Consider the following 24,420-nt stretch of genomic DNA (forward strand, 5'->3'; position numbering starts at 1 on the left):
ATACTACTTGAGTAAAAGTCTAAAAGTATTTGGTTTTAAATAAACTTAAGTATTAAAAGTCAATGGAATTGCTCAAATGTACTCAAAAGACAAAGTAAAAGTATAAACCATTCAAATTCCGTATGTTAAGCAAACTAGACCGCACAATTTTCTAGTTTTTTCAATTGACGGGTAGCCAGGGGCACACTCCAACAGTCAGACATAATTTACAAACGATAGGGATGACTAGGGATGTTCTCTTGATAAGTATGTGTATTGGACCATTTTCCTGTCAAACTGTATCGAGTACTTTTGGGTGTCAGGGAAAGGGTATGGAGTAAAAATGTCATTATTTTAATTGGGAATGTAGTAAAAGTAGGCAAAAATATAAATAGTAAAGTAAAGTACAGATACCCCAAAAAACGACTTAAGTATTATTATTTATTTTTATTGAGTACTTTACACCACTGCCGCTCACTCGTTTTAACTTTATTATTGGGAAGCTGTTGTGCAGTAAAATCCGATTCTGATAATAACTGACATGGCACCATTACAGCCAATCCTAAACGAGCAATGGAATGAGCAAGTTGAGTGATTTCCTGGTTACAACAACATGTGAGTTTCTAGCTAGATTGTAAGGAAAGTTTGATCCAAAGTGCTAAATGTCATGTGTTAGCACATATTCACATAATCTAAATAGATTTTGCAGATTCATTTTAGTTTTCACGGCACAAACAGCTGTTGTTATTTAGCTACAGTAGCTAGCTAGCCAGCTTGCTGGTGGAGTTAGCTTGCTAGTTAGATAGACTTTTAGCTAGCTAGCTAGTTAAAGCAGCAATCGGCGGTGGAAACAATAACAAAGCGATTCCCCACCACTGTTTCGGTATAAAGCGCGTGTATGGGGCTTGAGAATTGTAAACGCTCTCAAATTCAAAGACAGGGCTGACCATCCATGATATCAAAAACAGTTTGCAGTATAACTGAAGTACGTATGCACAGTGTTTTTTTTACTGCAGTAATTTTGCAGTGTAACTGCAGTTGCAGTATAACTGCAGTACAGTATCTGCAATACCACAGTTGACTGCATTTATCTCACTTGTACTGCACTTCTTTTGCAAGGGTAGTTTTAACCATGTTTATTATGCAATACAGTGTTTGTTTACATTTACTTTGTTTACAAACATTGGAGTAAAACAAGCATATATTTTGGGTTCTGATGGGGTACGACAGTTGAACTAAGGCATTTGTAAGTCATATATATTTTTTAAATCAATGGGTACATGTAAGTATGAAAATGGACGTAGGAACTGCTGATTGTCCATTTAACTTAAAGAGCTAGCTAACTAATAGCTGACTTCTAAATGACCGGCTGTAGTCACCAAATAAGGACTAAAGTGGCCTGAGCTACTCAGTCAGATGAGTTGATGTTAGACCCACTTACTATATCCACAACAAGATATTAGCTAGTTTTCGTAGTAGTTAGCCAGTCTGAGGGAGGGATCATGGCTGTGGGGATCAGTGACAGAATTCTCAATTTCTCAAATACACTTGGATTGGAATATATATATATATATATTTTTTATACAAGCCATGAAATATGTAGAGTATATTGATAGCTACCTACCCATGATAATAGGATCCGGTAACAGATGGTCACTTTTACCTGACCTAGTGGTATACTGGAAGGAGAACTAGGCCGCTAGATTTTTACTTCCCACTTGACATCAATGTTCTATATCTGACATAGCCTACCTCATCTTCTCACGTTGATCTATGAAATGAGTAATTGAGGGAACTGTGAAATATGCAAATGATGTACTCATTCTCCCTTTGTTTAGTAATTTTCACAGAATTTAATTATAGATTTTGTTATTCATATACCAATCAAAAAATCTGCTCTTTCAAATGTTCCATTTAATATCATACTTCAATTCTAGAAATTAATAGGAATTTCCCAAGCCGTAGGCCTAGATCCAGTATATTCCTTACCTGCATGAAGCTTCAATGTTTCCTGTATCAAGCTTCAATGTCCAATGACCATCATTTGTAATCAGCCTCTGTTCCCTCAGGATGAATGTGGGTGTGGCTCACAGTGAGGTGAACCCCAACACGCAGGTAATGAACAGCAGAGGGATCTGGCTGGCATACCTACTGCTGGTCACCGTGCTGCACGTCATCCTGTTGAGTATCCCTGTCCTCACAGTGCCCCTTGTCTGGACCCTCACAAATGTCATCCATAATCTGGTCAGAACAAGTATTTATAGTTTGTTTTTTGTTTTTCCAATCAAATGTAGACGACATTTAACTATATTTAAGCCACTCTTTTTGATAGATATAGCTATTTAAGTTATTGGATCCCCATAATTCTGAACAGTAGAGTAATGTGGACTTGTGTTATGACATTGTAATGACTAATAAGTGTGTCTGTTGTAGAGGTCGACCGATTATGATTTTTCAACGCCGATAACGATTAATCGGCCGATTTTTATGTATATTTATAAAAATGACAATTACAACAATACTGAATGAACATGAACTCTTTTTATTTTAATTTAATATAATACATAAATAAAATCTATTTAGTCTCAAATAAATAATGAAACATGTTCAATTTGGTTTAAATTATGCAAAAACACAATGTTGGAGAAGAAAGTAAAAGTGCAATATGTACCATGTAAAAAAGCTAACGTTTAAGTTCCTTGCTCAGAACATGAGAACATATGAAAGCTGGTGGTTCAATATTCCCAGTTAAGAAGTTTTAGGTTGTAGTTTTTATAGGAATTATGACGCGTCAACTATTTCTCTATAACATTTATATTTCATATACCTGTGACAATTGGATGTTCTTATAGGCACTTTAAGTATTGCCAGCCTAATCCCGGGAGTTGATGGCTTGAAGTCATAAACAGGGCTGTGCTTCAAGCATTGCTAAGAGCGGCTCGCAAACGCAGTAAACTGCTGTTTGAATGAATGCTTACGAGCCTGCTGCTGCCTACCACCGCTATATCAAATATCAAATTATAGACTTAATTATTATAACACAGAAATACACACAGAAATACCAGCCTTTGGTCATTGATATGGTCAAATCCGGAAAAAATAATTTTGAAAACAAAACGTTTATTCTTTCAGTGAAATACGTAACCATTCGTATTTTGTCAAACGGGTGGCAACCCTAAGTCTAAATATTGCTGTTACATTGCACAACCTTCCATGTTATGTCATAATTATGTAAAATTCTGGAAAATTAATTACGGTCTTTGTTAGGAAGAAACACAGTTCACAACGAGCCAGGTGGCCCAAACTGTTCCATATACAGTTGAAGTCGGAAGTTTACATACACTTAGGTTGGCGTCATTAAAACTAATTTTTCAACCACTCCACAAATTTCTTGTTAACAAACTATAGTTTTGGCAAGTCAGTTAAGACATCTACTTTGTGCAAGTCATTTTTCCAACAATTGTTTACAGACAGATTATTTCACTTATAATTCACTGTATCACAATTCCAGTGGGTCAGAAGTTTACATACACTAAGTTGGCTGTGCCTTTAAACAGCTTGGAAAATTCCAGAAAATGACGTCATGGCTTTAGAAGCTTCTGATAGGCTAATTGACAACATTTGAGTCAATTGGAGGTGTACCTTTGGATGTATTTCAAGGCCTACCTTCAAACTCCGTGCCTCTTTGCTTGACATTATGGGAAAATCAAAATAAATCAGCCAAGACCTCAGAAAATAAATTGTAGACCTTCACAAGTCTGGTTCATCCTCGTGAGCAATTTCCAAATGTCTGAAGGTACCACGTTCATCTGTACAAACAATAGTATGCAAGTATAAACACCATGGGACCACGCAGCCGTCATACCGCTCAGGAAGGAGGCGCGTTCTGTCTCCTAGAGATGAACATTCTTTGGTGCGAAAAGTTCAAATCAATCCCAGAACAACAGCAAAGGACCTTGTGAAGATGCTGGAGGAAACGGGTACAAAAGTATCTATATCCACAGTAAAACGAGTCCTATATCGACATAACCTGAAAGGTCGCTCAGCAAGGAAGAATCCATTGCTCCAAAACCTCCATAAAAAAGCCAGACTACGGTTTGCAACTGCACATGGGGACAAAGATCGTACTTTTTGGAGAAACGAAGAACACCATCCCAACCGTGAAGCACAGGGGTGGCAGCATCATGTTGTGGTGGTGCTTTGCTGCAGGAGGGACTGGTGCACTTCACAAAATAGATGCCATCATGAGGGAGGAAAATATGTGGATATATTGAAGCAACATTTCAAGACATCAGTCAGGAAGTTAAAGCTTGGTCGCAAATGGGTCTTACAAAAGGACAATGACCCCAAGCATACTTCCAAAGTTGTGGCAAAATGGCTTAGAGACAACAAAGTCAAGGTGTTGGAGTGGCCATCACAAAGTCCTATAGAATATTTGTGGGCAGAACTGCAAACCTACAAACCTGACTCAGTTACACCAGCTCTGTCAGGAGGAATGGGCCAAAATTCACCCAACTTATTGTGGGAAGCTTGTGGAAGGCTACCCGAAAAGTTTGACCCAAGTAAAAAAAATTAAGTCAATGCTACCAAATACTAATTGAGTGTATGTAAGCTTCTGACCCACTGAGAATGTGATGAAATAAATAAAAGCTGAAATAAATCATTCTCTCTACTACTATTCTGACATTTCACATTCTAAAAATAAAGTGGGGATCCTAACTGACCTAAAACAGGGAATCTTTACTGGGATTAAATGTCAGGAATTGTTATAAACTGAGTGTAAATGTATTTGGCTTAGGTGTATGTAAACTTCCGACTTAAACTGTACCCTGACTCTGCTTACACTGAACACGAGAAGTGACACAATTTCCCTAGTTAATATTGTCTGCTATCATGCATTTCTTTTAACTAAATATGCAGGTTTAATAAAATATACTTCTGTGCATTGATTTTAAGGAAGGCATTGATGTTTATGGTTAGGTACATTTGTAATGATTTTTCGTTTTTCACGAATGTGCTTTTGATAAATCATCACCTGTTTGGCAAAGTTGAAGTAGGTTGTGATTCGATGATAAATGAACAAACACCGCATTGATTATATGCAACGCAGGACAAGCTAGTTAACCTAGTAATATCATCAACCCTGTGTAGTTAATTAGTGATTATGTAAAGATTGATTGTTTTTTATAAGATAAGTTTAACGCTAGCTAGCAACTTACCTTGGCTCCTTGCAGCCACAAGGTCCTTTTGATGCTGCACTCGTGTAACAGGTGGTCAAGCCTGCCAAAAAGTCTCCTCATGGATTGCAATGTAATCGGCATCCAAAAAGGCTGATTACCGATTTATTATGAAAACTTGAAATCGGCCCTAATTAATCGGTCGACCTCTAGTCCACATCCTTTTATATAGTATAGTATAGTGTATGTGTGACCTGTCCACCACAGGTGATGTACTTGTTTCTGCACACGGTGAAAGGAACTCCTTTTGAGACACCAGACCAGGGCAAAGCTCGTTTACTCACACACTGGGAACAGATGGACAACGGCATCCAGTTCACATCCTCACGCAAATTCCTCACCATCTCACCCATTGTACTGTAAGACAGAACATTTGTGCATACTCGTATTATCCATGTGCTTTTGGAGCAAAACCTTTTTTTTAAAGTTTAAGTTTTTCTTATGGCTTGCAATGATAGATTAATGTAGACGAGTAAGTATTGAATTATTGCATTCTTGTTTGTTATCAGCATTGAATAATAACCCTAAACCATCTGTTAATTATTCAGGTATATTCTTGCCAGTTTCTACACCAAGTACGATGCCACACATTTCCTGGTCAATACAGGCTCTCTCCTCAGTGTCCTCCTTCCAAAGCTGCCCCTGTTCCATGGAGTACGAATATTTGGGATCAATAAGTACTGACACAACTGGATAGTATCAGATTTATGTTTTATTTATGTGTAGTTTATTTCTAAGGTCCAGAGGCGGAAGTGAAGAAGACACGTTCAGTAACTTTGAGCTGTTTTGAAGGAAATAGTTGTTTTTATTGCACAGCTCATGTTACCTCTCTGACCCAAAAACAAAGGAAGCAAAATGTGATGAACACCAAGCTATAATGATTAAGAGTTACTGAGTGGCCTCTGCTTTATTTCACTATATTCATTTTCATTATATGACATTTATCATGTTTGTGTGCAATGTGCATGTATCCTCAAACCATTCTTCTCTCTTTGGTTGGATGACATGTATTTGCCATTTTCTAGAAAGAGCTTTAATGTGAACTTCATCACCTTGAAAACTAAGTGTTCATAATTACTTGTATTTGTCCACACATTAGAATGTGTGATTAGAGAGTTTAGGATAGTGGCAGCCATAAAAATTGAATGGTGGGCACCAGTATGTTTGTGGTGCCTTAAAGTTTTCAGTTGGCTGCCACATTTTTTTCATTTAGTTTGTTGACCAATCCATGTGAAGACTCTTGGATATACATTGCCATGTGAGCATTCTCAATATGTGATAGTGCCTAAAAATAAATGTTCCAATATCAGGTTTGATTCTTCAGCCTACATCGAAATACTTCCTGTTTTTGTTTGGAAATTTGGGGTACATCCTTACCATTTTGTACACACACAAGTGCACTGTGCAGCAGATTAATAATTACACAAGAACAAGTTTAATTATTGCATTGATTGTTCTCATCTAATCCCACGGATGGTGTGGGTTTTGAATGACATAAGAGGGAAACCTAAGGGGAATGTTCAGCAGTGAGGAAAAGCAACACAGGAGTATAGTAACATTGTGCAGGAGTGAGGGGTCGTACCATCATGTAAATTCTCAGATTGCCTGTGTGGGGATTCTGGGGAACTCCACACACTTTACATGAGGCCTGTCACGTTTCCTGTGATGTGCTGATAAAACAGGGATTTCCGCCTGAGATATGACCATGTTTGCATTTCAGTTATGAGGTGTCTCCCTACTGAGGTGGTGTGTTTGCTCTCCTGGGGGAAGTAGTGGAAATGGTGTCCTGGGTAATAATTTGACTACGCTGTAGAATATGCCAATCTGTTTTTCCTGGGAAGCACATGCAAATGATATAGTAGCTCCACCATCAGCTGTCAGACTGCAGAAACCCATATGGGGTTGCCTGACTCGCACCCACTGTCTGGAATGCAAACAACATTTGTGTCACCTTTTCAGAGGTAGAAGTGAAAAGCAAAAGTGTTGCACCACCTGGCTTGAGAATTGTAGCTAACAGGATGATAATCTATTCTGAAACCTGGTAATATTGAAGGTTGTCAAGGTGAACATTTTAGTTAGTCAAAGCATAGGGTGTTTGTCCCTAAATACCAGAAAATCCAGAGTGGCGCAGCGGTCTAAGACACTGCATCTCAGTGCAAGAGGCATCACTACAGTCCCTGGTTCGAATCCAGGCTGTATCACATCCGGCCATGATTGGGAGTCCCATAGGGTGGCGCACAATTGTCCCAGTGTTGGCCAGGGTAGGCCGTCGTTGTAAATAAGAATTTGTTCTTAACTGACTTGCCTTGTTAAAATAAATATACAGCAAAATAATACCAATTAGCCATACCCCCTGGATACATGTTGATACCCCCATTTACAACCACATTACTTGATGATCAATATCCAAGTTTACCCTAAAAACAGGTAATCAGTGGTTCTGCTTCCACTTTATTTCACAATCACTGATTTTATGATGCACGCCTTTGAATTACAACATGCAAAAATTACAAAGCCAGTATTTATAACTATGCCGATCAACAGCATTCTGTTAAATACAGTCTACAGTCAATCACGGACTACAGGAAGAAATCCAGCCCAGTCACGGACCAGGATGTCTTGCTCCCAGGCAGACGAAATAACTTTTTTGCCCGCTTTGAGGACAATACAGTGCCACTGACACGGCCTGCAACGAAAACATGCGGCCTCTCCTTCACTGCAGCCAACGTGAGTAAAACCCTCGCAAGGCTGCCGGCCCAGACGGCATCCCCAGCCGCGCCCTCAGAGCATGCGCAGACCAGCTGGCCGGTGTGTTTACGGACATATTCAATCAATCCCTATACCAGTCTGCTGTTCCCACATGCTTCAAGAGGGCCACCATTGTTCCTGTTCCCAAGAAAGCTAAGGTAACTGAGCTAAACGACTACCGCCCCGTAGCACTCACTTCCGTCATCATGAAGTGCTTTGAGAGACTAGTCAAGGACCATATCACCTCCACCCTACCTGACACCCTAGACCCACTCCAATTTGCTTAGCGCCCAAATAGGTCCACAGACGATGCAATCTCAACCACACTGCCCTAACCCATCTGGACAAGAGGAATACCTATGTGAGAATGCTGTTCATCGACTACAGCTCGGCATTCAACACCATAGTACCCTCCAAGCTCGTCATCAAGCTCGACACCCTGGGTCTTGACCCCGCCCTGTGCAACTGGGTACTGGACTTCCTGACGGGCCGCCCCCAGGTGGTGAGGGTAGGCAACAACATCTCCTCCCCGCTGATCCTCAACACTGGGGCCCCACAAGGGTGCGTTCTGAGCCCTCTCCTGTACTCCCTGTTCACCCACGACTGCGTGGCCACGCCCGCCTCCAACTCAATCATCAAGTTTGCGGACGACACAACAGTGGTAGGCTTGATTACCAACAACGACGAGACGGCCTACAGGGAGGAGGTGAGGGCCCTCGGAGTGTGGTGTCAGGAAAATAACCTCACACTCAACGTCAACAAAACTAAGGAGATGATTGTGGACTTCAGGAAACAGCAGAGGGAACACCCCCCTATCCACATCGATGGAACAGTAGTGGAGAGGGTAGCAAGTTTTAAGTTCCTCTGCATACACATCACAGACAAACTGAATTGGTCCACTCACACAGACAGCATTGTGAAGAAGGCGCAGCAGCGCCTCTTCAACCTCAGGAGGCTGAAGAAATTCGGCTTGACACCAAAAGCACTCACAAACTTCTACAGATGCACAATCGAGAGCATCCTGGCGGGCTGTATCACCGCCTGGTACGGCAACTGCTCCGCCCTCAACCGTAAGGCTCTCCAGAGGGTAGTGAGGTCTGCACAACGCATCACCGGGGGCAAACTACCTGCCCTCCAGGACACCTACACCACCCGATGTTACAGGAAGGCCATAAAGATCATCAAGGACATCAACCACCCGAGCCACTGCCTGTTCACCCCGCTATCATCCAGAAGGCGAGGTCAGTACAGGTGCATGAAAGCTGGGACCGAGAGACTGAAAAACAGCTTCTATCTCAAGGCCATCAGACTGTTAAACAGCCACCACTAACATTGAGTGGCTGCTGCCAACACACTGACACTGACTCAACTCCAGCCACTTTAATAATGGGAATTGATGGGAAATTATGTAAATATATCACTAGCCACTTTAAATAATGCTACCTTATATAATGTTACTTACCCTACATTATTCATCTCATATGCATACGTATATACTGTACTCTACATCATCGACTGCATCCTTATGTAATACATGTATCACTAGCCACTTTAACCATGCCACTTTGTTTACATACTCATCTCATATGTATATACTGTACTCGATACCATCTACTGTATCTTGCCTATGCTGCTCTGTACCATCACTCATTCATATATCCTTATGTACATATTCTTTATCCCCTTACACTGTGTATAAGACAGTAGTTTAGGAATTGTTAGTTAGATTACTTGTTGGTTATTACTGCATTGTCGGAACTAGAAGCATAAGCATTTCGCTACACTCGCATTAACATCTGCTAACCATGTGTATGTGACAAATAAAATTTGATTTGAAATACAGGGGGACTGTGTCATTTATTAACTGAATTTCAGAGTATAGGTTGTTATCTGAAGCATATCAGAAGTACCCTAGAAGTTTCACATAAAAGCTGCATATTCCTGGATGATTCTATCAGTTTTTAAAGAAACCACAACTCCTCATGAAACTAGATATTTTTCCAAAATTTGAACAAAAAAACAAATACATTATTCAGTTTGGATATCATTTTCTGAACATTCTCTGCTCTTACTAATCAGGAAAACTTTGGGGATTCTAGGTAACTGTCCCCGAGTAGCTTGAGAACCTCATAAAAATGGGTGGGGAAAGATAAGTCTTCTCTGACTTCAGGTTATTGTGGGAGGAAACCCACCTCACCAGAGACTACTGTAACTGCAAAATTAGGTTACCCGTATGCTTACTGTGAAATACTGTATATCCACATAAAAGGTGTATTGCACCCCCTGTTGTTCATGTATAGCAGTTTCAGTACAACTCATACAGACAATGCATCATTCAGTACCACCTTTCTAGGGATTTATGCTCCTCTCAGTATTCCCCTTCTACAGCAACAGGCGAGTGGGCTTTCCACTGGTGGAAATTATGTCTCGATATGAAGTGGGATTTTACGATATCATTAATTTGACATCCACATGATTATTTACAATGAACAGTACACAACTACCTGGCCACCAAATCTGTAAAGGCTTATGCATAGCCAATTCTACCACACAGAATAGAGGCCAGAATACAAAAGTACAATATCTCAAAGTATAAAAGTATTATCCATTTTTAAGGCAATGCTTGTGATATGCTGTCCGAGGGTAACTTTGGAAGGGCCAGTGTCCCCGAACCCTGTCTCCAGTATTTATGCCGGCAGGATAGGGCCAGTCTGTCCTATCTGGTGTAATTCTCCAGTCTTATCTGGTGTCGTGTGTGATCTTAAGTATGCTCTCTCTAATTCTTCTCTCTTCCCTCCCGGAGGACCTGAGTCCTAGGACAATGCCTCAGGACTAACTGGCCTGATGACCCCTGGCAGTCCCCGCCCCCAATCCACCTGGTCGTGCTGCTCATCCAGGTTCTGTTATTCTGCCTGCGGTTATGGAAACTGGACCTGTTCACCGGACGTGCTACCTTGCTCAGGACTTGCTGTTTCGACTCTCTCTCTACCGCACCTGCTGTCTCGACCTCTGAATGCTCAGATTTGAAAAGCCAACTGACATATACAGGTGGTGCAAAAGGTCAGCACCTCAGAAGTAACATGGGTGTCACAATCATTCCATGGAGGGCCAAGTGTCTGCTGGTTTTTGTTTTTTCCTTTCAATTAAGACCTAGACAACCAGGTGAGGGAGTTCCTTACTAATCAGTGACCTTAATTTATCAATCAATTACAAGGGAGCAGAAAAAACCTGCAGACACTCAGCCCTCCATGGAATTAATTTGACACGTGCTCTATAAATCACTGTGATTATTTGACTCTGCTGGTGATCTACAAACTTTTGAACATCTTAATGAACAATCCGGCTTTAATGGCCATGTACTCTAAATCATTTCCATCTGGCACAGCCAGAAGAGGACTGGCCACGCCTCAGAGCCTGGTTCCTCTCTAGGTTTCTTCCTAGGTTCCAGCCTTTCTAGGGAGTTTTCCTATCCATTGTGCTTCTACATCTGCATTGCTTGCTCTTTGGGGTTTTAGGCTGGGTTTCTGTAGAAGCACTTTGTGACAACTGCTGATGTAAAAAGGGATTTATAAATATATTAGATGGATATGAAACCTTTAAATCTCAGTCCAAACAAAACATGAAACTAACTAACTAAGAACATAACCATGTAGACGTGTCACACAACGTCAAAGAAAGGTTATAATACTTGCAATGGTACACTTTACACATTACTGTTTTTATTCCCGTACATTTTAAAAATGATATAAATTCAGGCTCAATGGCTATAAACATCGTGCTTTCAATACCAAAATACGAATTTCCTCCCAAGCAGATGTCAGTTTGCCTTTTGTGTTTTTTTACTTGTCAGCTATGAATTTCTTCCCGTTTACATCGACACGTGTTTGATGACACAAAAATGTGTTACGTAAAATCAACAATAATACCAAAGATAACAAATGTCAAAAAATGACCTTGCAGTTAAGACCAAGATAAAGTTGTGACATTCCTCCAAGAAAATAAAATACCCCATTCTTAGTGGTCATAAACCTTTACTTACTGACCAATAGGTTTCTCAGCTTAATTCAAACACAGGACTCAATCCTAATTTGAGAAACACTACAGTCTCATTTCTCAAGTCAGAATCTGGCTCTGTGTCGATAACCAAAACAGGTGGTTGCCATAAGCAATCTACACTGAGTGTACAAAACATCAGGAACACCTGCTCTTTCCATGACTGACTGACCAGGAGAAAGCTATGACCCCTTCTTGATGTCACTTGTTAAATCCACTTCAATCAGTGTAGATGAAGAGGAGAAAACAGGTAACTTTTTTTTATTTTTAAGCCTTGAGACAATTGAAACATGAATTGTGTGTGTATGTGTGCCATTCAGAGGGTGAATGGGCAAGACAAAAATGTAAGTTCCTTGGAATGGGGTATGGTAGTAGGTGCTAGGCGCACCGATTTGAGTGTGTCAAGAACTGCAACGCTGCTGTTTTTTTTAAGCTGAACAGTTTTCCATGTGTATCAAGAATGGTCCACCACCCAAAGGACATCCAGCCCACTTGACACAACTGTGGGAAGCATTGGAATCAACATGGGCCAGCACCATTGTGGAACACTTTCAACACCTTGTAGAGTCCATGCGCCGACAAACTGAGGCTGTTCTGTGGGCAAAAGGGGCAGCAACTCAATATTAAGGTGTTACTAATGTTTTGTACACTCAGTGTATAATATAATGTATGCCACAACCTGGATGTCAGACATTAGCTCACAGGCCTAGCAATGGCCAGATTCCACCATCTCCATGGCGATTCATGAGCACCTGTCTTATGGTTGGAGGAGAGCTGTAGGGGTTGAAAGCCAGTCAGCACTATGCTCCATTAACCTTGCTACAGGAAAATAACCACATCTATTCACCTTCACAAGTCTCTGTCTTTCCATTCAAGGTCTTCTTTTTTCAAAGCATTCATCATATTCTCCTCATCATCTTCCTCATCCGTGTCAAAGAAATCATCCTCAAAGAACGATCCATATTCCTGTGCGTGCACAGAAACCTCATTCGATATCAGGTGAGGTGATCCCTCCACAAAATCGGCAAACCTGTGGATCACAACATCAAGCTTTTGAACAACACTGAACATATGTTTAGTTCAAACCAGGAATGGGAAAGAGACAGTTAGGTGACTAGTAATAGACCTAAAAAGACAATAAGTCACCCTGGGACCGAAATCTAGCTTTTCAGGCTAGCAGTACATACATTTCAGTAGGTATTTCAATGCTACTGAATGTCACCTTTTTGGGGACGCAAGTCGAGAGACGGTCTTCCATTTGCTGAAGTCTGGACTGCTGCAGTACTTCCTCAGCTCCTCCAGGGCATGCTGCGTCTCCACCTCCCCCTGTTTCTGGAACTCCTCTTCAGTCAGCAGCCGACGAGGCTCTGGCTTCCAGCGCAGAGTTGGCGTGACTTTGCTGCCCAATGAGAATTAACATTATTAAAAATACCAATAAATACGAATAAAGGAATCATTTGAGTTATAAAGAACTACCGCCAAGCCAGAAGGATCAATGAAATGGAATACTCCAGGTTCTTAGAGCAGAAGGCAGCCACGATGATGGCCAACGCCACTTGCTGAACCTGGATCCCACTGTAGATCAGTAGCAGGCCAAACAACTGCAGTGTCCAGGACAGGATATGTATACTCCTTTCCTCCACAAGAGGGCCATGACGATAGCACACGGCAAAACTGATAAACCCAACCACTGCAGCATAGCCTAAAGTACACAGAAACAATTCATTCAACTGTTCCTACTACAGACATGGAGCAATGGTTGTGGACTTATCATACCAGATACAAAAAGTTTGAGCGATAAACAAGGCACTTCCCAGAGTTTGTTGCAATTGTGTTTATTACAATCGATACTTACCAAAAGCCACGTGCCAGTGCTCTCTCAGAATCATCTGCAGGTTCCTGAACACAAGCTGGATGATGTAAATGGAAAAGGACCAGCCACCAACTATTACCATGTAAAATGGGCTTTTCTGAGAAAAGAAAATGAAGATTATGGGGCATGAAATCTAAACATATATTTTCATGACTCTCGTACATACATTTAAGTCATTTAGCAGATGCTCTGATACAAATCAGAAAGGTCTCCCAAATATGAACTCAGGGTACACCCAGACTTTTTGCTTTGTTCAAAATAAAATGTGTTAGTAGTGGGTGAGTCCTTGATATAGAAGACTTGACTTCTTACCTTGGGCAGAAAGCGTGCCATGATGAAGATGAGGATGATAAGGGAGGCAATCATACCTGTGCTCATGCCAGCAGAGTAATAGAATACCTGACTCCTGTTAGACAAAAAAAAACACATCAATCATCCTAGCTGCAGGAAGTAGGGGTGCTGCAGCACCACCTGATAAATCAGAAATAAATAATAATCCACATTGTGAGAAAAAAAATGGTGTTCACTGGGCCTTTATTACTCCTGTATGAGCGGACAAAAATTGTCCTCAGCAGTGCGGCAAGAATAAATTCTCTACAGCCCCACCCCTAAATACCTTCCCGCAGCCATTACAATCAGAAAGGCGAAATTATCAGGATCATGTCATTAAAATAGAGGGTAAAATGTGAACACAATTAATTTAGTTACCTGCTGAGTGAGTCTGCAAAGATGAATAACATCACTCCAGCCAGGAATGTCACAAACATGTAAATGTCAAATTCTGCAGGAGTAAAGCAGAGACAGCAAAGATTCCACATGAGCCTATTACATATTGATTTCGTAACTAACAATGACACCCCACCTTTCCTTTAACTTACTTCGTATGGGCATTACAGTGTATTGTGCTCCAAGGTTGATGGGGTCGATCTTGAAGCAGGTCTTTGGGCTGAACAGGCTGATGCTGATGGTGGTTTCATTGGTCTGCTCAAGCATTAGGTACTGCACAAGACCCCAGACACTGAAGTGTTCTAGTTCCTGCAGCTTCTCCTCATCCTCCACAACAGTCACCTTCAGCTGTTTCGAGCTCCATACTCGAATCTGTCGGCAATAAGACAAGTATTAGCTACACACAAATATAAAACATACAGTGCATTTTGGAAAGTATTCAGACCCCTTGACCTTTTCCACGTTACAGCCTCATTCTAAAATTGATTAAATTAAAACAAATCCTCAGCAATCTACACAACACCCCATAAATGACAAAGCAAAAAATGTTTAATTTTTTAAAAATGAATTAAAACTTAAATAGAAATACCTTATTTACATACAGTACCAGTAAAAAGTTTGGACACACCTACTCATTCCAAGGTATTTCTTATGTTTTACTATTTTTCGACATTGTGGAATAATAGTGAAGACATTAAAACTATGAAAAAACACTTACGGAATCATGTAGTAACCAAAAAAAAGTGTTAAACAAATCAAAATATTTTAGATTTCAGATTCTTTAAAGTAGCCACCCTTCGCCTTGATAACCAGTTTAGCACACTCTTGGCATTCTCTCAACGATTCTCGTCATGAGGTAAACATCTGGAATGCATTGCACTTTCATCTTAATGTGTTTGAGCAAATCAGTTGTCTTGTGAGAAGATAGGGGTGGTATACAGAAGATAATATGACTTGGTCTTTTACCAAATAGGGCTATGGCAAGAACAGCTCAAATAAGCAGAGAGAAATGACAGTCCATTACTTTAAGACATGAAGGCCAGTCAATCTGGACAATTTCAAGAACTTTGAAAGTTTCTTCAAGCGCAGTGGCAAAAGCCATCAAGCACTACAGAGTTCAAGTAATAGACACATCTCAACATTAGTTAAATAAAAGTTTTTTTTTTTTTTTTTTTAAATAGGAGACTGCATGAATCAGGCCTCCTTGGTCGAATTGCTGCAGAAAAAAAACACTACTAAGGGACACCAATAACAAGAAAATACTTCCTTGGGCCAAGAAACACAAGCAATGGAAATTAGACCGGTGGAAATCTGGCATTTGGTCTGATGAGTCCAAATTTTAGATTTTAGATTCCAACTGTCGTGTTTTTGTGAGACGCAGAGTAGGTAAACGGATGACCTCCGCATGTGTAGTTCCTACCGTGAAGCATGGAGGAGGAGGTGTGATGTTGCTGGTGACACTGTCTGATATATTTAGACTTCAAGGCACACTTAACCAGCATGGCTACCACAGCATTCTGCAGCGACACGTCATCCCAACTAGTTTGCTCATAGTGGGACTATCATTTGTTTTTATACAGGACAATGACCCAACACACCTCCAGGCTGTGTAAGGGCTATTTGACCAAGAAGGAGAGTGATGGAGTTCTGCATCAGATGACCTGGCCTCCACAATCAGCCGACCTCAACCCAATTGAGATGGTTTGGGATGAGTTGGACCGCAGAGTGAAGGAAAAGCAGCCAACAAGTGCTCAGCATATGTGGGAACTCCTTCAAGACTGTTAGGAAAGCGTTCCAGGTGAAACTACTTGAGAGAATGCCAAGAGTGTGCAAAGCTGTCATCAAGTCAAAGGGTGGCTACTTTGAATAATCTAAATCTGTGTTTAACCCTTTTTTGGTTACTACTTATTTCATAATTGTGATGTCTTCACTATTATTCTACAAAGTAGAAAATAGTAAAACCCTTGAATGAGTAGGTGTGTCCAAACTTCTGACTGGTACTGTAAGTATTCAGATACTTTGCTATGAAATTGAGCTCAGCTGCATCCTGTTTCCATTGATCACCCTTGAGATGTTTCTACAACTTGTTTGGAGTCAACCTGTAGTAAATTCAATTGATTGGAAAATGATTTGGAAAGGCACACACCTGACTATATAAGGTCCCACAGTTGACAGTTTCTGCAGCATTGAAGGTCCCCAAGAACACAGTGGCCTCCATAATTATTAAATAGAAGAAGTTTGGAACCAGCAAGACTCTTCCTAGAGCTGGCCCTTTGCCAAACTGAGCAATCGAAGGAGATGAACAAGAACCCGATGGTCACTGACAGAGCTCTAGAGTTCTTCTGTGGAGATGGGTAAACCTTCCAGTAGGACATCAATCTCTGCAGCACTCGGGCCTTTTTTGGTAGAGTGGCCAGACGGAAGCCACTCCTCAGTAAAAAGGCACATGACAGCCTGCTTGGAGTTTGCCAAAAGGCACCCAAAGGACTGTCAGACCATGAGAAACAAGATTCTCTGGTCTGATGAAACCAAGATGGAACACTGAATGCCAAGTGTCACGTCTGGAGGAAACCTGGAATCATCCCTATGGTGAAGCATGGCGGTGGCAGAATCATGCTGTTGGGATGTTTTTCAGCGGCAAGGACTGGGAGACTAGTAAGGATCGGGTGAAGGATGAACAGAGCAAAGTACAGTGAGATCCTTGATGAAAACCTGTTCCAGACCTTGGAATGGGGCGAAGGTTCACCTTCCAACAGGACAACTACCCTAAGCACACAGCCAATACAAGACAGGAGTGGTTTCGGTACAAGTCTCTGAATGTCATTGAGTGGCCCTGCCAGATCCCGGACATAAACCTGATCGAACATCTCTGGAAACCTGAAAATAAACGTCCTCTCACTGTCAACTACGTTTACTTTCAGCTAACTTAACATGTGTAAATATTTGTATGAACTTAACATGTTTCAACAACAGACAAACTGAACAAGTTCCACAGACATGTGACTAACAGAAATTAACAAGGGGGGGGGTCAAAATCAAAAGTAACAGTCTAATCTCCTCATGGACTGCACCAGATTTGCCAGTTCTTGCTGTGAGATGTCACCCCATTATTCCACCAAGGCACCTGCAAGTTCCCAGACATTTCTGGGGGTAATGGCCCTAGCCCTCACCCTCCGATCCAACAGGTTCCAGGTATCCTCAATGGGATTGCGATCCGGGCTCTTCGCTGGCCATGGCAGAAAACTGACTGTCTTGCAGAAAATCATGCACAGAACGAGCAGTATGGCTGATGGCATTGTCATGCTGGAGGGATGTCAGGATGAGCCTGCAGGAAGGGTACCACATGAGGGAGGTGGATGTCTTCCCTGTAACGCACAGCGTTGAGATTGCTTGCAATGACAACAAGCTCAGTCCGATGATGCCATGACACACCGCCCTAGACCATGACGGACCCTCCACCTCCAAATCAAACCCGCTCCAGAGTACAGGCCTCGCTCATTCCTTCGACGATAAACACGACTCCGACCATTACCCCTGGTGAAACAAAACCGCGACTCGTCAGTGAAGAGCACTTCTTTCCAGTCCTGTCTGGTCCAACGATGGGTGGGTTTGTGCCCATAGGCGACGTTGTTGCCGGTGATGTCTGGTGAGGATCTGCCTTACAATAGGCCTACAAGCCCTCAGTCCAGCCTCTCTCAGCCTATTGCGGACAGTCTGAGCACTGATGGAGGGATTGTGCGTTCCTGGTGTAACTCAGGCAGTTGTTGTCGCCATCCTGTACCTGTCCCGCAGGTGTGATGTTCGGATGTACCGATCCTGTGCAGGTGTTGATACAGGTAGTCTGCCACTGCGAGGACGATCAGCTGTCCGTCCTGTCTCCCTGTAGCGCTGTCTCACAGTATGGACATTTCAATTGATTGCCCTGGCCACATCTGCGGTCCTCATGCCTCCTTGCACCATGCCTAAGGCACATTCACACACATGAGCAGGGACCCAGGGCATCTTTATTTTGGTGTTTTTCAGAGTCAGTAGAAAGACCTCTATAGTGTCCTAAGTTTTCATAACTGTGACCTTAATTGCCTACCGTCTGTAAGCTGTTATTGTCTTAACGACTGTTCAACAGGTGCATGTTCATTAATTGTTTATGGTTCATTAAACAAGCACGGGAAACAGTGTTTAAACCTTTTACAATGAAGATCTGTTAAGTTATTTGTATTGTTACGAATTATCTTTGAAAGACAGGGTCCTGAAAAATGACCTTTTTTTGCTGAGTATAGCTGTGCAGTAACGATCTTCAACCAACCTGACAGAGCTTGAAAGGATCTGCAGAGAAGAATGGGAGAAACTCCTCAAATACAGGTATGCCAAGCTTGTAGCGTCATACCCAAGAAGACGCAAGGCTGTAATTGCTGCCAAAGTTGTTTCAACAAAGTGCCGAGTAAAGGGTCTGAATACTTGTGTAAATGTAATACTTCAGTTATACATTTTTTATAAATTACCACCAATTTCTAAGAACCCATTTTTGCTTGTCATTATGGAGTATTGTGTATAGATTGATGATGGGGGAAAAAATGATTTAATCAATTCTAGAATACAGCTGTGACCTAACAAAATCTGGAAAAAGTCAAGGGGTCTGAATACTTCCCAAAGGCATTTTCTGTTAAAGCAAGGCACCACAGGCTGAAATGAAATGTCCATTAGTATTCTCAAAAAGTAAACAAAAATGTAAACTTGATGAAAATGTTTTTTTCCCCCTTGGTGTATCATATAACCGTCAACATTTTTATTAATTTTAATATCTTTAGAATGGACATACATCAATCATTTCGAAGCTCAGTACATTAAATTACACCCAATTTCAAAGCCCATTTCATAGTGTTACAAACTGGACGATATTTAGTAACTTAATTTGAAGATATGGTGATTGGGTATTAATAGGGTTTTGGCAGACTAAATTTCCCGAAAGTCAGACTCTTGCCACACACCAACTCATTTTCTCAGCTTCAGAAGCATCTGCATTCACCACATTTTGTGTGGTATCCTTAGATACAGTTTAAGTTGGAAGTTTACATACACTTAGGTTGGAGTCATTAAAACACATTTTTCAACCACACAAATTTCTACTATGGTTTTGGCAAGTCAGTTAGGACATCTACTTTGTGCATGACACAATTCATTTTTCCAACAATTGTTACAAACAGATTATTTCACATTTTTCCAACAATTGTTACAAACAGATTATTTCACGTTGACTGTGCCTTTAAACAGCTTGGAAAATTCCAGAAAATTATGTCATGGCATTAGAAGCTTCTGATAGGCTAATTACATTTACATTTAAGTCATTTAGCAGACGCTCTTATCCAGAGCGACTTACAAATTGGACTCATCATTTGAGTCAATTGGAGGTGTACCTGTAGATGTATTTCAAGGCCTACCTTCAAACTCTGTGCCTCTTTGCTTGACATCATGGGAAAATCAAAAGAAATCAGCCAAGACCTCAGAAAACAAATTGTAGACCTCCACAAGTCTGGTTCATCCTTGGGAGGAATTTACAAACGCCTGAAGGTACAACGTTCATCTGAACAAACAATAGTACGCAAGTATAAAACCATGGGACCACGCAGCCGTCATACCGCTCAGGAAGGAAACGCGTTCTGTCTCCTAGAGATGGAACGTTCTTTGATGCAAAAAGTGCAAATCAATCCCAGAACAACAGCAAAGGACCTTGTGAAGATGCTGGAGGAAACAGGTGCAAAAGTATCTATATCCACAGTAAAACTAGTCCTATATCGACATAACCTGAAAGACCGCTCAACAAGGAAGAAGCCACTGCTCCAAAACCGCAATCTGCTAAATGACTTAAATGTAATGTAATGATAACCTGAAAGACCGCTCAACAAGGAAGAAGCCACTGCTCCAAAACCGCAATACAAAAGCCAGACTACGGTTTGAAACTGCACATGGGGACAAAGATCATACATTTTGGAGACATGTCCTCTGGTCTGATGAAACAAAAATAGAACTGTTTGGCCATAATGACCATTGTTATGTTTGGAGGAAAAAGGGGGAGGCTTGCGAGCCGAAGAACACCATCCCAACCGTGATGCACAGGGGTGGCAGCATCATGTTGTGGGGGTGCTTTAATGCAAAGAGGGACTGGTGCACTTCACAAAATAGATGGCATAATGAGGATGGAAAATTATGTGGATATATTGAAGCAACATCAGCCAGGAAGTTAAAGCTTGGTCGCAAATGGGTTTTCCAAATGGACAATGACCACAAGCTTACTTCCAAAGTTGTGGCAAAAACGGCTTAAGGACAACAAAGTCAAGGTATTGGGAGTGGCCATCACAAAGCCCTGACCTCAATCCTATAGATAATTTGTGGGCAGAACTATAAAAGCTTGTGCGAGCAAGGAGGCCTACAAACCTGACTCAGTTACACCAGCTATGTGGAGGAGGAATGGGCCAAATGTCACAACTTATTGTGGGAAGCTTGTGGAAGACTACCCAAAACGTTTGACCCAAGTTAAACAATTTAAAGGCAAAGCTACCAAATACTAATTGAGTGTATGTAAACTTCTGCCCCACTGGGAATGTGATGAAAGAAATAAAAGCTGAAATAAATCACTCTTTACTATTATTCTGACATTTCACATTCTTAAAATAAAGTGGTGATCCTGACCTAAGACAGGAAATTTTTACTAGGACTAAATGTCAGGAATTGTGAAACTGGGTTTAAATGTATTTGGCTAAGGTGTATGTAAACTTCCGACTTCAACTGTATATTCTCCAGAATTGCCGAGAGAAAATTGATATGTTGTCCATTTTTTATTCTACATAAGATTTTCTTAGGAAACTTTTTTTTTTTGTCTTTAGTATTTTACAGATAGAAAGATGAAAACAAGTATTTATCCACAATGTGCTCTGGACACGTCCGGTCCTGGAATGTCTAAACGAAATTAAAATATCATCCAGTGTCCATAAAAATGTAATAGTGCGATATGCGAATAGTGCGATATGAGATATCAACATATTTGCATATTTTAAAGGGATATTTTGGAATTTTGACAACGAGGCCCTTTATTTACTTCCCTAGGGTCAGATTTGTGGATGCCATTATTACATCTGTCTGCAGTACGAAGGAAGCTCGAGGTAGTTTCACAAGCAAATACTAACTAGTGTTAGCACAATGACTGGAAGTCTATGGGTATCTACTTCTTCATTGCGCTGACGCTAGTTAGCAATTTCCTTCAAACCGCCACCAGAGACAAAAATGGTATCCTCAAGTTCATCTGACTCTGGGGATGTAGATAAAGGGCCTCATTGCCAAAATCTTGAAGTATCCCTTTAATAAAATATTTCAGAAAAGTTAAATATACAACAATGAAGTTGGCAAGAGCACAAACAGATTTGGGACTAGACTACTTTTCTCTTACCTGGATTCTTGTCCATGTTTCCTTCCAACCTGGAACAATTGGGTTGAGATAGCAGAAGTGACTCGACCCTGTTCTGTCAGACTCCTGGCCATCTTTGATATTGATTATGTTGATGTTACTTCCTGTGAAAATTGCAAGTTGTGAGGGCACGGACTGTATTTACCAGCAAACTTCTGTATGCTTTGCACAATCTGCTAGCAAGCCAACTAAAGTCAAGCTGGACATTGGCTTTCATGACAGGGTTAAGTGAGACACCAGAAACAGACCACGATTTAAGTATTTGGCTAACGTTAGCTGACTTGGTTATAGCTAACGTTAGCTACGCAAGTAACGTTAAAGGTTGTGGAATGTGGACTCGGAGGGTTGCAGCAGCTGGCTAGCTAAAGTTATTTTCTGGTACTAGTTTAACTTTCCATTTTAATCACTTAGCTAGCTAAAATATATATATATATATATATATAATCCAATGACTAAGAATGAAGGGTCTAATCTCACCTGGATACTGACAGAATAGCTAACGTTAGTTCGCTAGCTAAAACGTTAGTTCACCTGGCTGGATCAGTTCGAACGTTTGCTCGATAGCTTGCCTCATCGCAAACTAAAAGTTAGCATCACTAATTTCAAATTGGCTATCAATTCCCCGCCTCAAATGACCTAGCTAGCTATATACTATACCTGAGGTTTGGTGTGAACCTAATATACACAAAAGCACAATTAGCAAAACTATTTTGGAGAGGGGTCCATTTTTCCATTTCATGTATCCCGCCATGACAGAAGTCTACACCGAAACCACGTGGTTCTTGTTACAGAAACAACTACCCAATCACATAAGAGGTAAACTGTTCCGATACATTCAAGATGTGAATGTTTATGAATTTGTAGAAATTATGCGAAAATAAGACATTATGGGCACAGATAGAACAAATCTTGATTATAAGTATATTTGTTATATGGGGGTATATTTTTCTACTCTGACTGTAGATTACCAATAAATCACACCTTGGTCTGCGGAAGAAAAAAATCGAATGCGTTACAATCTACTTGAAAAGGTGCAATATTTCTTGTTCTGTCTTTCTACCACAGAGGACAGCCATCCGCTTACCTTAAAGGTAAAGTGGCTCGATTTTCAGTCAATTGCTTGCTGTAGGTGGTGTTTCGCTATCACATACACCTCATCACCTTTTGATGTTGTGAATTATTACACATTAAGGACTTTATTTTCTGCAATAGTGCTGACCGCTTGGTCCCTCAGCGCAGATGGTTAACTACTATAGGAAGCCTAGGCAGAGAGCTCTGTAATTATTGTACAAATGTGTTTTTTCAACTTTTAATTTTTTATTTGGATAACAATTCGTTTTTATTGCATATATCTGGTGGTTTTGAGCCACGGATTTGCGGTTGACTTGACAGGTTAAATATTTTTGGCTTGGCTAGCTAGTTAATGTTTTAGTTTTAAAAAATGCATTACCAGCTTTTTTGTTTCACCTTGCTGCCAGTTCGTGATCCTTTAAGAACTTGATGAATACAGCAGTGCTGAGGCAGAGGGCTTGTAAGTGAGGACGACTGGCTACTATTCTGAACTTTGTGTGGTGAGCTTTTTGGTGCCCAGAGCTGCTGAGGCATCAACCAATTGGGGGCTACACAGAGTGGAAGCCCAGTGGTTATAAGACAGGCTGGTTCCCAGACTTGCCCTCTACAAGATCATCAGCAGACTCCATCACCTTCGTCTACCATCCTCTGACCAGCTCCCTTCACTCAAGCCATGAACTGACCCTCTCCATCTTCAGAGGATGCAGCATTCAAAGACTTTGCCTCTCTTGGTTGACCTGTCATGATACTGTACATTGCTTGCTTGTTTTTTGCTCTTGAATCGCTTTGAGATTATATGAAAAGCTCTTCTTCATCTTCTTTTTTTCCCTTCTTCTTCTTCTTCTTCTTCTGTGGACTTTATACGGCGGTTGGCAACCAACTTTAAGGTGCATTACTGCCACCAACTGGACTGCCGAGTGTGGACCAGAGACAGTGAAGGTCTAAATCCTACCCAATAATCTAATCTCCCTAAGGAAACGAAATACATCATTAAATACTACATCCCCTGAAGATTTCCCCAGCAGTTCACTTTATCCTGGTTCTTCAACCCCGTTACTCCACAAATCCAATAACATTTGCTCCCTTTCTCTCACATATTTCTGGCACTGAAATAGAACATGTTCCACTGCCTTCATCTTCTGACAATGATCACACCTCCCAGTCGGATGATTCCCCACCACTTTCAATGTACTATTAAGCCTTGTATGTCCAAGTCTCAGCCTTGTGACTACACTTTCCTCCCTTCTCTCTCGGCCTGAGGACCTCTCTGCCCCCTC

General features: G+C 41.1%; 2 protein-coding genes across 5 annotated transcripts; one reads left to right on the forward strand and one right to left on the reverse strand.

Moving 5' to 3' along the window:
- Window positions 1-491: 491 nt before the first annotated feature.
- Window positions 492-6,525, forward strand: LOC115102416 (ORM1-like protein 2). Of its 2 annotated transcripts, none has more exons than XM_029622344.2 (4): window positions 492-594; window positions 2,049-2,223; window positions 5,424-5,575; window positions 5,765-6,525. In XM_029622344.2, coding segments are annotated over exons 1-4 (465 nt in total). In that variant the 5' UTR covers window positions 492-592; the 3' UTR covers window positions 5,901-6,525. The 2 variants fall into 2 exon arrangements, with proteins under 2 accessions (XP_029478204.2, XP_029478206.2); XM_029622346.2 differs by lacking the exon at window positions 492-594 and adding an exon at window positions 604-964.
- A 5,138-nt stretch (window positions 6,526-11,663) lies between these two features.
- Window positions 11,664-22,863, reverse strand: LOC115102417 (nuclear envelope integral membrane protein 1-like). Of its 3 annotated transcripts, XM_029622348.2 has the most exons (10): window positions 22,730-22,863; window positions 22,055-22,176; window positions 14,769-14,988; window positions 14,599-14,671; window positions 14,203-14,296; window positions 13,873-13,987; window positions 13,494-13,719; window positions 13,240-13,416; window positions 12,865-13,047; window positions 11,664-12,611 (listed from the first exon to the last, which is right to left on the reverse strand). In XM_029622348.2, the coding sequence occupies exons 1-9, from the start codon at window positions 22,821-22,823 to the stop codon at window positions 12,867-12,869; spliced, it is 1,302 nt and encodes a 433-aa protein (XP_029478208.1). In that variant the 5' UTR covers window positions 22,824-22,863; the 3' UTR covers window positions 11,664-12,611; window positions 12,865-12,866. The 3 variants fall into 3 exon arrangements, with proteins under 3 accessions (XP_029478208.1, XP_029478210.1, XP_029478207.1); XM_029622350.2 differs by having other exon boundaries at window positions 11,664-13,047; window positions 13,527-13,719; XM_029622347.2 differs by having other exon boundaries at window positions 11,664-13,047.
- Window positions 22,864-24,420: the final 1,557 nt, after the last annotated feature.

The sequence above is a fragment of the Oncorhynchus nerka genome, linkage group LG20 (assembly GCF_034236695.1).
Source record: "Oncorhynchus nerka isolate Pitt River linkage group LG20, Oner_Uvic_2.0, whole genome shotgun sequence".
Classification (NCBI taxonomy): Eukaryota; Metazoa; Chordata; class Actinopteri; order Salmoniformes; family Salmonidae; genus Oncorhynchus; species Oncorhynchus nerka.

Coding starts and splice junctions, on each gene's coding strand:
- LOC115102416 (XM_029622344.2), top strand. Junction 2,224..5,423: donor CAAATGTCATCCATAATCTG/GTCAGAACAAGT, acceptor TGTCCACCACAG/GTGATGTACTTGTTTCTGCA. Junction 5,576..5,764: donor ACCATCTCACCCATTGTACT/GTAAGACAGAAC, acceptor TTAATTATTCAG/GTATATTCTTGCCAGTTTCT.
- LOC115102417 (XM_029622348.2), bottom strand. CDS start 22,823: ATGGCGGGATACATGAAATGGAAAAATGGACCCCTCTCCAAAATAGTT. Junction 13,720..13,872: donor GCACTGGCACGTGGCTTTTG/GTAAGTATCGAT, acceptor TGTGTACTTTAG/GCTATGCTGCAGTGGTTGGG. Junction 13,048..13,239: donor CGACTTGCGTCCCCAAAAAG/GTGACATTCAGT, acceptor TGTGATCCACAG/GTTTGCCGATTTTGTGGAGG.